Here is a 13,260-nt window from a genome sequence, read left to right as displayed (position 1 = left end):
GAGTTTTCAAGGCGACTCCTTAGTCAAATACCCATATAGTGACTTTATCTTTACATTATTGGAGAGTTGTGGAAATTGGAAGTACCTGTTTCCTAAGCCAGGTCATCACCCAGCTGGGTAAAACACAGTTGGCTAATTAAGTGTGTGAAAGGTCATGAGTATGATGCCTCTGGGGTCCAGGCACTTCTCTTTGTTTTGTGGCCATTTCCATCTAGTTCTGGTGGTTACTTTACAGATGGGTGCCCCTGGGAAAGAGGGAGTAAGTGTGGATGCTTAGTGCTCAGTGATTGCTTTGAGAAGGAGCTGAAAATGAGCCCTGTCTGGGCTAGGCTAAGTATGTCACTCAAGACAATGAAGGATAGAATGCTAAATTCGTTCATTTTAGGATTACCTTTGCACTGAAGTCTCAAACTGTACAGTGCTTTTTCTGTTTGAGTTAGACATGCCTAAACAATGAGGCTTCAGTGACTCTCTTTGAAGAAACTGATTAAATGGTATTGTCAGGGTTTTTTCAAAATAGCTTTACTGAGATACAATTTACATACTCTAAAATTCAGCTCTCTGTCTTATTAGATTTTGCAGCATTTATCCTAATAAGCTCTTCTTTTTTCTTTTTTCTTTTCAGATCTGTTATAATTGATTTGTAAATTTACTGAGCTACTATTTGACTTAATCTCCAGCAGAGAAATAAGTCACTGCCTGTGTATTATTTTTGGCAGGCACAAGCTAATTCTGCCTGATTTTAGAGGAGCAGGACAGGATTTTTTTTTTTTTTTAAGATTTTATTTATTTATTTGTCGGAGAGAGAGAGAGAGAGAGAGAGAGAGAGCGAGCGCACAAGCAGTCAGACTGGCAGGCAGAGGCAGAGGGAGAAGCAGGCTCCCCGCTGCTCAAGGAGCCTCATGCAGGACTTAATCTCAGGACCTTGGGATCTTGACCTGAGCTGAAGGCAGACACTTAACCAACTGAGCCACCCACGCATCCTTTTTTTTTTTTTTTAAGATTTTATTTATTTATTTGACAGAGAGATCACAAATAGGCAGAGAGGCAAAAGTAGGCTCCCCGCTGAGCAGAGAGCCCGATGTGGGGCTCAATCCCAGGACCCTGAGATCAAGACCTGAGCTGAAGGCAGAGGCTTAACCCACTGAGCTACCCAGGCACCCCCCACCCTTTTCTTTAAATAAAGATTTTATTTATTTGTTTGACAGGGAGAGCAGCAGACAGAGGGAGAGGGAGAAGCAGGCTCCCCAGTGAGCAAGGACCCTGATGCGGGACTTGATCTCAGGACCCTGGAATCAGGGCCTAAGCTGAAGGCAGACGCTTAACTGACTGAGCCACTCCAGCACCTCACAGGACAGGATTTTATTGGTCTATGAAACCTAGCATAATTACAACTGAATGAGTAGTATAATTGTAGGAGTTAATTGAATTTTGGAGTTTGGGGATTTTTCAGGTTAGAACTGTCCCCGAGATCAAGTGACGCTGAGAAATTTGACTTTAAGATTTTCTTTCTTTTGCAGGGTGTGAGGAGTGTAATAATGCACATTCCTCAGTGTGTCCGAAGCACGGCCCCTTGCATCCCATCCCTAACCGGCCTGTGCTCACCAGAGCCAGAGCGAGCCTCCCCCTGGTCCTCTACATTGACAGGTTCCTCGGAGGAGTGTTCTCCAAAAGGCGCATCCCCAAGCGCACCCAGTTTGGCCCTGTGGAGGGTCCCCTTGTCAGGGAGTCTGAGCTGAAAGACTGTTACATTCATCTGAAGGTAATTTATGCTTTATTATATAGTTCACTTTTGTTCTTAATGACTTTTAAAAGAGCATGTGTTTTCCTATGGGTTCTCTTAATTCAATTCTATAACCATTATTTGCTAGTATTTTTCTTTCTCTGCTTTGTTCTATTTTTTATTTTTGTTTTTTCTGTTTAATTTGTTTTGAATGGAAACATTCTCTCTCTCGCCAGTAAGTTGGAGGTTGCAGTCTCAGTCCCCTAAGGCTTTCTGTGAGTCATTCTGAGAGGTGTTGTTCTTAGGGGCTGCGTTAGTCTGCTAGAACTGCTGTAATAAATACCATAAACTGGGAGAGCTTAAAGAACAGAAATTTATTTTCTCACAGTGCCGAAGGCTGGAAGGCCAACATCCAGGTGTCAGCAGGGTTGGTTTCCCCTGAGGCTTCTCTCCTCAGCTTGTCCACAGTCTCCTCTCTGTGTCCTCATGCCTTTACTCTGTGTGTGTAGATGTCCCTGGTGTCTCTCCCTGTGTCCTGATCTCTTTTTCTTGTAAGGACACTGAAAGGGTCTGTAGACAAAAGGATGAGACTGATACAAAGCGAAAGTTAAGCAGGGCTTTATTTCGCACCAAGCATCAAGAATCAAACTGACCAGCCAGGGCTGTCTCTTGCAAAGAGGCGACCCCTCCCAGCCTCACAGACTAACTTTTATAGAGCAAAGGCCATGTGGTTGAGCCTGGCCACACACAGGTGGCCAGTTGAATTACAATTCACCCTATAGTAGTTATTTGAACTAGCCTATCACTCTGGTCAGAATTGGCGCCCAAGAGGCAGGGCCCACAATTTTTGGGTGGTTAGGGAGGTGCTTTCCTGATTGGATGTCTCCACCTGGCCGAACACGTCCTTGTATCTGGGCTCCGTTATTTTGCCCAGCCTGACATGTCCTGGTATCTGTGCTCCGTTATTGGGGCTATTTGGCCATATTTCACCAATTCTGTTTCTAAGTGCTTTCCTCTTGGGGGGAAGGGGCAGGTTCAATCTAAGTTTACTGCATAAACAACAAAATGGCTCGCTCTGGCTAAGTAGGCCCTTACAGACACCAGTCAGATTGTGTTGGGACCCACACTAACGACTTAATCACCTCTTTTAACTTAGTTCATGCTTTAAAAGCCTCACCTCCAAATGTGGTCACATACTGAGGGGTTAGGACTTTAACATATGAATTTGGTGAGGGCACAATTCAGTCCATAATAGGAACTTTGACAACTTTTTCTTTCCTTCTTCAAATTAACTTGACGTAGACTCATGTAATCTGCCGAGTACCAAAAAGGTTTTCAGGAAAACCCCTTGTTAATTTTTGAAACAGATCTGTCCTATTGAGTCTTTTGCTAAAGAATAGTTCCCTGTATTGTAAAATATATTTATACCGATGTGTCTTCTTTCCATTTGGTGCGTTAGCAGCTGTTGTGCTGTCTACTTCTTGGAGAACCAAGAAAGGGCAGCAGGAAGGGAGAATCTTTGGGGTGTGTTTTTTGAGAAGTCATTTGCTGTCATGGGAGGTTTTCCTTAGTGAACGCTCAAGATCTTCAAGAAGGAATATTACTTTGGAAAGAGAAATACGTATCACTAGGCTACTCCTTATTAATGAACGCAGTTGAATCTCTGAAGTAAGCAACTTGTAAGGAACAAGAGAGTATTTTGCTTGCATTTCCTGGCTTATTTATAGTATTTTTTGATGTATTCATTAATGATGAAGATCAGCTGAATCTATATGCTGAGATTGTTAACTGGTGTTAACATTTTGCCAGGTGATTTTTTGCCAGATTGTTAACATTTTGCCAAGTGATTCTGCTCCAAGTGAGTCTTCAAAAAGTGGCCTTTTCCTTTTACACCTGGCAAGACACAATTCCTGGATCTTTCTAGATGCAAAAGGAAGAATCAGGATATACGGTTAATTTCAGGAGTGGTGTTTCGTATATTATTACATTAATATATATCATATCAAAAGTTAGGTTTGTTTTTATTTTGTTTTGTTTTTGTTTTTGTTTTGGTGTGGCTTTTTACTTTCTCTTTGGTTGCAGGTTTCTCTTGATAAAGGGGACAGAAAAGACCGAGATTTGCATGAAGACCTGTGGTTTGAATTATCTGATGAGACCCTGTGTAACTGGATGATGTTTGTACGTCCAGCCCAGAACCACCTGGAGCAGAACCTGGTGGCTTACCAATATGGCCACCATGTGTATTACACCACGATAAAGAACGTAGAGCCCAAACAAGAGCTGAAGGTACAGTGCTGGGTCAGTGGTACCTTTGTTAGGAATAGTCACCATTTAATGCTTTTCCTCTTCTTCTTTTTTTTTCTCTGAAGGGAGATTCTTACAAAAACGGTCCTTTCCTTCTAATTCACTTACTTGTTGAGCACCTGCTATGTAAAGTACATTTACAATAATACCATAAAAAAGCAATGAAAAGTACATAACTTTTGGGTCTGTCAAAGGCCTACACGAAGGCATTCAGCCCAGAAGTAAAGAAGTGGTTGTGTTTGGGGAGCAGACTGGTATTTATGATGGAGTTTGGGATTAAAGTTGGGGTCACTTAATGTTATTTACATACTCTGAAGAAGAATTAGTTGGAAACAGAAGATCTTATAACATGGAATTTAGAGGTACCAGCTAGATTTCTTTACCTACATGCTTCATTTTACCCTAGGAATTTGATGAACTAACTTCTGATTTCAGGAATATATTCTTTGGGGATAACTCTGTAGAAATTTGTCTAAATATTAACTTTTGATGACATAATGAAAATCCTGTTGTGATTCTAAGGGAAAATTCCTGATATAGTTGAAAAAGAGGCAAGAAATGATTTTATCAGTACATGAACACTGAATTGCACAATGCTGCAATGTGGTGAAAGAGGCGATAGATACTTCTTTGGGGGAGAACAAAGACCTAGACTTTGTTCAAAAGCTACACGAAACCTGTGTCTTTGTAAAAGGAGATTCACACCTCACATCATCTGTCCCCATAAATTCTTGATACTGAAGTGAATACTTCTTGACTCTGGAGGGAAGATTATTTTCCCTCTTAAAACTGTAGAGGTAAAGACAGGCAGAGACAATTAAAGAAGAATTTAACAGTTGAGTGTAATGAACAACCAAAACACTACGTGAAAAGGAAGCAACAGAGTGGGATAAATCTTTGTAATCCACATTAAAAGGTTTAAAAATAAAAACTGAGGGGCACCTGGGTGACTCAGTCAGTTGAGCCTCCAACTCTTGATGTCAGCTCAGGACATGATCTCTGGGTCCTGAGATCAAGTGTCATGTTAGGCTCCATGTTCAGCGTAAAGTCTGCCCTTACTCTTGCTTGCTCTCTCTCTCTCAAATAAATAACTAAAATCTTAAAAAAAAAGAAAAGAAAAGGAAAAAATAAAATCTGAGATGTTTGGGTTGGGTATCTGACTTTGGCTCAGGCTGTGATCTAGGGGTCATGGGATTGAGCCCCATGTCGGGCTCTGCACTCGGTGGGGAGTCTGCTTGAGATTCTCTCTCTTCCTCTGCCCCTCCCTCCCTCAAATAAGTAAATATTTGATATTTATAATAATATCTTTAAAAAGAAAGAATGAAAACTGAGAAAAGACCCCTCTAACCTCTCTGGTATCCATATGGACACATGAATACTGGGAATAGGCTTTATTTGGAGGAGAAATCACTAGTAAAGAAAGGTTAAAAATTGTTTTAATATTAATAATTTTAAAACCCTTAAAACAACTATGAGTTACTATTTTTTGTTAATTTAAGTTAACAAAAATAAATGGATACGGTACAGTGAATGTGAGGGTTTAAAAAATAGGGACATTTATCACAGAACTGCAATATTTTGTAGAATATTTCTGGCAGTATATAGTAAAAATGTTCTTGGCTGAATAAACCTAATCCTTGAAAATTAGTCTGAGGAAATAATTATAAACAAAGATAGAGCTAGATACATTCTAATTTTGTAATGCTGTGTTTCACTGATCCAAACACCAGTGACTTTAAGATGAACCATTATTTTATATGTCATTAAGAGAAAATATGCTGCTATTTAAGCTAGGTTATAGTGCTTATTTTTATCACCAAAAAGAGTAATTTTCTACTTACTCCAGGAGCTGTGTTAGACTTATTTAGAGATAATTTTGAAACTGTATCACATTTCTGTATATTTAAAAAGGCACATACAAGCAAAATAAATTGGTTAACATATAAACTGCCTTGCGTACAGTCTAACTTTTTTTTTTTTAAACTAAATCACTTTTACTTTGTCGCGGATGTTTGTATTTTGTATATCTGTTGTCTTCTGTGCCATCAAGGTGTTGATGTTGCTGTAGTATTTTTAAAATAAGTGAACCACTGTTGCCTTTGGGATATTTTTCCAGATGACTGATGGCGTTTCTGTGCACGTTTTGACCCTGTGTTTTTCCCACTGAACCCATATATGTCTTTTTCCTCAATTAAAACACATGTCTTTGGAAGTTCAGTGACTTTCGTTTAAGACAGTAGGAAGGTTCCCGACAATTTGATGTTTGATGTATTAACGGAGGACTTGCAAGGTGATTGCACCAGCCTTGTATTGCTTCGACATTTGTTTTGTTTATTCTGAGGGAGATGGCTTTTTTAAAAAAATCTTCTTTTGCACTGCTTGTCAAGCGTTAACAAATCATGGAGTGCCAGAGGGGCACCTAACTGCATGAGATGAGAACAATGCAAAGAGCTTGGCCAGGTATGTGCAGGAGCAATGAGCAATGAATGAAAGAATGCCATATCACAGAGATTGCAGAATGCCATGGAGATGGTTTTTGAGGTGTTAAGATATTAAAAATATACATTTTGGAATTGATGGCCTAGGGTAGAATTTATAAGAGCAAACTGATAAACTATCTCAAAATTCAGCTATAGGTCACAGTCAAGTAAATTAGAACATAGACTCTGTCATAGAATATTATTCCACACTGAAAAATGGACTCTCCATATAAATATTTCCTCATTGTTAAAATAGTGTTCCATAATAGTTATACATGATTAATTCATTTAGTGATTAATATATTGAACTCCTACTGTGTTTCAGACACTTGGAAAAGATAGAACAGTGTCTGTGTTCAGGGAGCTCGTATTCTAGAGGGGAGGTGGGCAGAAGGTTGTAAGTGAACAAATACAGTTGCTTGAATAAAACAGATTGGGGGCTCTGACCCCTTGGGCAGTTGAAAATCTACACGTGACTATTGACTCTTCAAAATGTAACTTAATAGCCACCATTAATTGAAAGCCTTACCAATAACATAATAGTTGCTTAACACATATTTCGTATGTTGTATGCATTATATACTGTATTCTTACAGTAAAGTAAGCCAGAATAAAGTACATGTTATTAAGACAATCATAAGGAAGAGAAAGTGCATTTATGGTACTGTGCTAAAAAAAATCTGCATATAAGTGGACCCATGCAGTTCAAACCCCTGTTGTTCAAGGGTCAAATGTAATATCAAATAGTGGTTAAGTGCTCTGAAGGAAGCAGATGGTACAAAAAGAGCAGGTAGCAGGAAAGGGACTAGTTTACAAATGCTGGGGAAGGAAGGCCTTGCCAAAGAGACGGTAATGAGGCTGGGGACTATGGAACAGCACCGTAGAAGGGTTAAGGGAGGCAAAGGGGAAGAATCCAACAGTCCTGTTGGTGGAACAGCAAGGACAAAGTTTGGGGTGGGAAAGCCCTTTGCCTGTTTGAGGAACTGCAAGCAGGCCCTCTTGTTGAAAGGTAGTGAAGAAGAGTGATAAGAGCTAGAATAGATCGTGGAGCCCTTTGGAGCCCATCATTGAGCATTGCAGGCTTGTTTGTTTTTTTATGAGTGAGAAGCTGTTTAAGCAGGAGAATGATGAAATCTGATCGTGTTTTAAGAAGCCCTCTCTGCTCCTGTGAAGAATGGATTGGAGGGAGGGAGAGTGGAAAAGGGGAATCTCCCTAGAAAACCAACCAGGCAAGAGCTCGTCTTGGCATGGATCTTGGTGGGAGAAGCAGAGATGAAGAACATCTGAGCACCTCTTGCTGAAGGACAGTAGAAGAACACTGAGAAATCTGAGCTAACTTGTAGTTGTCAAGTTTGAGCAGCTGGGGGAAAGGCAGGGTATTTACTGAGATGAGGAAGATGGGCAGGGGTGCGGGTGCAATATGGAAGCATCTAAAATCCAGTTCTGGACATGTAAAGCTTGAAGTGTTTGTAAGACACACAGAATACCAGGTAGGCAGTAGAAGATATGTAGAGGGAACGGAAAGGGAAAGCCTGGGATGGAGATACTCATTTAGAATTGGTTGGAAATAGATGTGATCACTTTAGGGAAAAATAAGAAGGCCCTGGACTTGGAATAAGCTTTGAGGAAACTTAGGAAGAGGGAGAGGAAGAATAGCCATATGAGACTGAGCAGAAGTAGCCAGTGGGGTAGGAGGGAGGAAGCGACTCAGGAGGGCTCGTCGCATTTGAAATCATCGTCAGGGATCCCAGCGACAGCCGTTGGGTGGAAGCCATGACGATTCCAACTGTGTAAAAACCCGTGTTTACATACAGATAAAACAACCAGAAGAAGCTATGTTTTACTTTGATGAAGAGACTATTAGTATTATCTCTTGTGAAGTTGTTCTAATAACAAAAACATTTTTTTAAAGATTTATTTTTATTTATTTGACAGAAATCACAAGTAGGCAGAGGCAGGCAGAGAGAGAGAGAGGAGGAAGCAGGCTCCCCGCTGAGCAGAGAGCCCGATGTGGGGCTCGATCTCAGGACCCTGAGATCATGACCTGAGCCGAAGGCAGAGGCATTAACCCACTGAGCCACCCAGGCGCCCCTAAAAACATTTTTTTTTAAACAAAAACAATTTTTTTAAAAAGGAGAAAGAAAACACACAGTGAGTGTGTCTTGGCAAACACACTTCCTGACTGACCGTCTGGTGTTAAAGAGATCGGCTCACAGTGCGATTTTGTTGTTGCTGTTGTTTGTTTTTCGTGGGTTGTGGGAAAGCCTGAATTGTTTTGTGTAAGCGGGAGAAAGACTGTAAGCACCCGAGGAACGTGTGCTGGTGCCTTCTAGTTCTTCATGATGTACTTGGTTCTTGCAGGTGTGGTATGCTGCATCCTATGCTGAGTTTGTGAACCAGAAAATTCACGACATTTCTGAGGAAGAAAGGAAAGGTGGTTGGACTTTTTTTCTATTTTCCACTTTCTATATGAATTCTAAATTGTATATATTATATCAGTATGCAACCTCCAGTTTTCCTATCTCAATATATTTAAAAGATATTCCAGTAGGTTTTTTTTGTTTTGTTTTGTTTTGTTTTGTTTTTTCAGCTACATATCCCTGTCTGATTTGGGGATCAAATGACAGTGACATATTTACATTTTGTTCCTGGGTTGCTGGAAAGTAGTATTTAATGTAATGAAAACCTCCAAATACTAAATTAGAATCTAGACCTGAGGACGACCTCTATCTAGATTTAATCATCTCTGAGGACATTCACCAGGCAGGCATTGACTTTGTTTTTAATGTAAATGTTACTGAAGTATAATTTATGTACAGAAAAGTGCACACATCGTAAGCATACGGTCAGATAAATTTTCACAAAGGGAACACACCTGTATAACCTGTACCGGATGAAGAAACAGAACGTGGCCAGTGCTCTGAAAGTCCCTCGTGCCGTCTTCACTCTTGGGTGTAACTAACATCCTGACTTCTAATACCATGGATATGGTATGCTCATATCAGACTTCATATAACTAGAATTATGTATGTTCTGGGAATCTTTGGCTCGACATGTTTGTGAGATTTATCCATATTGTGTGTTATTGTAAAGTGTTCATCCTCATTGCTATTTTGGGAGTCTAGAGTACGGCTAGACCGTAATTAATGCATCTGTTTTGCTGCAGGTGAAAATCTGGGTTGTACAGTGCAATTCCGACACTTACCTGGATTAGGTCACATTGCGCAGGTTAAGGGCCGAGTCTTTCACAAGACTTTCTTCATTCAGATACCAGCTGCAAGCTCTAGCTTTCCCATACCACCTGCATTTCTGACCAACTAACTACAGTTTAGGGAGCTAGAACCTCCTGAGGCTTGATAATTTTCTAGAATGACTCACAGAACTCCGAAAAGTGCTATGCTTATGATTACAATTTTATTATAAAGGACACATATCAGGACTAGCCAGATGAAGAAGTGCTTAGGGCAAGGTTTGTGTGGGCCCCAAATAGGAAGCTTCCATGTCCCATGTCACCTCTTTGGCACACTGATGTATGGTTACCAACCCAGGAGGCTCACCTGTGCTGCAGTGTCCAGAGTTTTTATTGAGGTGTCATGAAATAGGCATGGTTGATAGGTTGATAGAACTGTTGGCTGCATGATTGAACTTGCCCTCCAGCTCTTGCTCCCTGGCTCAAGGCTCCAGGCTCCAACCCTGTAATCAGACAGTTTGACTTTCTGGCACAAGGAGCCCCCCATCTTGAGTCATTTTAGGAGAATCTCACGTATGGTCAAAGACTACCACGATTGACAATGGCACTCCTGTTACGTGAGCTATTCCAAAGACTCAGAGGTTGTTTGCCAGGAACCAGGGACAAAGGCCAGCCGAATTCTTTTTTATACAACAGGGTTGTTTCTAGTTTGGGACTATTTTGAAGAGTGCCACTGTGAACATTCTGACATAGGTTTTTCTTTTAGTGGACCTATGTGCGTACTTCTGTTGGTGCACATTCAGGAGTGGCATTGCTAGGATTGGGTGTGCCAATAATCAACTTTAGTAGCTACTTTAACATTTTGTTAAAGTAATTATATTGGGCATTGGCTTTTAAGTCTTTTTGTGATAAAAGAGGCCTTCAGCTTATGAACCCTGGTTCAGAATCCCTAAGTCATCTGGATGCAGATTTCTCTGGTAGCGCTTTCTGTTTTTCCAGTGTGGTGAGGCTGTGTGGGTATGTGTGTTGGGGAGATGGGAAACGGTAGTATGACAGAGTTCAGTTCTTTGATGTCTTACATGAATATAGAAGAAAATAAGATCCTAGAAGCTACTCTTGTCAAAGTCTAGCCTTTGATTTTCCTAACAAAAGAGTAATGCAGATAGCAGACACTGTGTTTATGAGCACTGGGCTACATGAGATGAGGATGGTGGGGACACTGGGCATTTGAGGTCTATTGCTGTCTCTTGGTCATCAGCCATTATGATTTCTCTCCTGTGACTGCAGTTCTTCGTGAGCAAGAGAAGAACTGGCCCTGCTACGAATGTAACCGCCGATTTATAAGCTCGGAGCAGTTGCAACAGCATCTCAATTCCCACGATGAAAAACTGGATGTGTTTAGCAGGTATCAGAACGTTTTGCAAACTTGGGTGTTAAAGGTCCAGATTCATTTCCATATTGTTGGTCAACTAATGAGTGTTTGTTTCTGGCTGTTTCTGTGTGTAGACAGGTAATCAGGTGGGCTGCAGAGGGAGAGTTCTTGTTTGTCATTTCCCTTTGCCTGCCCCCATCCTCATCTGCTGTTGGTTTCTTTTCTAGCATAATCAGAGTACCCAGCAGTAGATGATCTTTCCCCCTTAGTTGCCTCCTCTAAGAGATTCTGGGATGGGAATTCTTGAGATAGCACACAGTCTGCATCTTTGATGTGCAAACTTTTTTCAGAAGTAGGATTCCTTCATCAAACTAAATCATAGGTTTCATTCCATAGTACAATAAAAATAGATAAGTGAGAATCCTGTAAGTTGGTAGATAGGCCTTATGGGTCATGGTAAGAAATTTGGATTTTATTCTAAGTATGATAAGTCTTTAAAGGGTTCTGATCAGGGAGTATCTGTGATGTGAATTTATGTCAAAATGTCATGCTGGATGAAAATTAAAATGTCACTTGTGCTTTCTTTGGATCAAGAGTGAAGACAGGGAGTTAGGTTGGAAGCTATTTTAATAGTTCGGGTGAAGAATGAGAGTATTTTGGAATGCGGTGGCACCAATGGGACACCATTAGTGTTGCCATCTTTTACAGGATTTGAAAAGAGAGGAGATGGAATGACACGGTGTTTAGAAAAGTGGGAAAATCCGTGTTCTAGGGAAGGACGTATGACTTCCTCTGATCATACCGATAAGAGCTCTTTTGAGGCTCATGGTCATGACGATAAAGTGAGACCACTAACATGGCTCTTTGTCATTGTCCAGTATCATTTGCTGCAATGATGCCAGTGCTGAGCAGCCTGGGAATGGGACGGCACAGTGTGGTGGCTTTGCCAACACAGCAGGAGTGATGGAGCAGCAGTAGGGATGGCAATTGAGAGGGAGTGGTTATAGCAGTTACAGTGAATGACTTTGGAGTTTATGTGTGGCAGAAGGGAGAGAAAACATCAAGAGGTTGTAGGACTGCAAACAGGTGACAGAAGGACTACACTGGAGGTGGTGGTGAGATGCAAGGATTGTTGAGTCCAGGGATTTGAGGGTCTGAGCTGGAAAGCAAGAGATAACATTCGAGTGGGCAATGCATGGAACTGAGGTAAGGGGGTGGGGCTCTATACTTACGGAGGGTAACCTGGTCTAGGATATGACCATGGGAGCCATAAGAGTAAATGTCTGAGGTGGGTGGAGGACATAGTGAGAGTGAAATCACTCCCTGTCAGGTGTCTCTAGAACTCTGTTCATGGCTCTGTTATAGCACTTTTTATACTATGATTTTTTGGTTTGTGTGCCTGCTGTCTCTATTAGACTTCTGAGGGCAAAAACTGTCACATATAACTTGTCTTTATTGCCTAGTATGGGGCGTGACACATGGTATATAAAGACATTTGTTGGCTGCCTATTAAAAAGAAATTGGAGACCATTAGGAAAATTTGAACTTTGACTAGATGTAATAATACTGAGCAACTATCAGATTTTTTAAAAAAGATTTTATGTACTTGACAGAGAGAGAGAGAGATCACGAGTAGGCAGAGAGGCAGGCAGAGAGAGAGGGGGAAACAGGCTCCCTGCTGAGCAGAGAGCCCGATGTGGGGCTTTATCCTAGGACCCTGAGATCATGACCTGAGCCAAAGGCAGAGGCTTAACCCACTGAGCCACCCAGGCGCTCCATAACTATCAGATTTTTAAGGTGTGATGATGGTATTGTGGAATATACTTGTGTATATCTATCTATCTATCCACCTATCTATATGGAAGGTAGAAAAAAGAGTCCTTGTATTGTAGAGACATATTTGTGGAAATATTTGCAATTGAAATGATGTCTGGAACTTAGTTCAGAATAATCTAATGGGTAAGTGTGTGGGGGAAATAGCGGGGGGGGGGGGGGGGTACAGTGGAATAAAATTAGCCATGAGTAGCTAAGTATTGAAATCAGGTTATGGGCACATAGGGTTCATTGTGTACATTGGGTTCTACATTTATCTAGGTTCAGAATTTTCTATAATAAATAGTCTTTTAAAAATGCTGGAACAACATATAATTTTTGTTAAATTGCTAAATAGATAAGTGGAGAAATAAAACAT

At 40.9% G+C, this 13,260-nt stretch overlaps 1 protein-coding gene across 6 annotated transcripts in view; it reads left to right on the top strand.

The window, feature by feature from the left end:
* The window catches only part of PRDM10 (PR/SET domain 10), a 96,301-nt gene that overhangs the window by 51,060 nt on the left and 31,981 nt on the right, over positions 1-13,260 (top strand). For all 6 annotated transcript variants that reach the window (XM_032868929.1, XM_032868926.1, XM_032868927.1 and 3 more), the window contains 4 exons: positions 1,521-1,762; positions 3,806-4,009; positions 8,869-8,941; positions 10,985-11,102. In XM_032868929.1, the coding sequence (XP_032724820.1) occupies positions 1,521-1,762; positions 3,806-4,009; positions 8,869-8,941; positions 10,985-11,102 (637 nt within the window). The remainder of the gene's footprint in view (positions 1-1,520; positions 1,763-3,805; positions 4,010-8,868; positions 8,942-10,984; positions 11,103-13,260) is intronic.

This window comes from Lontra canadensis, unplaced genomic scaffold (assembly GCF_010015895.1).
Source record: "Lontra canadensis isolate GAN:19392208 unplaced genomic scaffold, GSC_riverotter_1.0 scaffold36, whole genome shotgun sequence".
In the NCBI taxonomy this organism is placed as follows: Eukaryota; Metazoa; Chordata; class Mammalia; order Carnivora; family Mustelidae; genus Lontra; species Lontra canadensis.
This window is presented reverse-complemented; position numbering and strand designations above follow the sequence as displayed.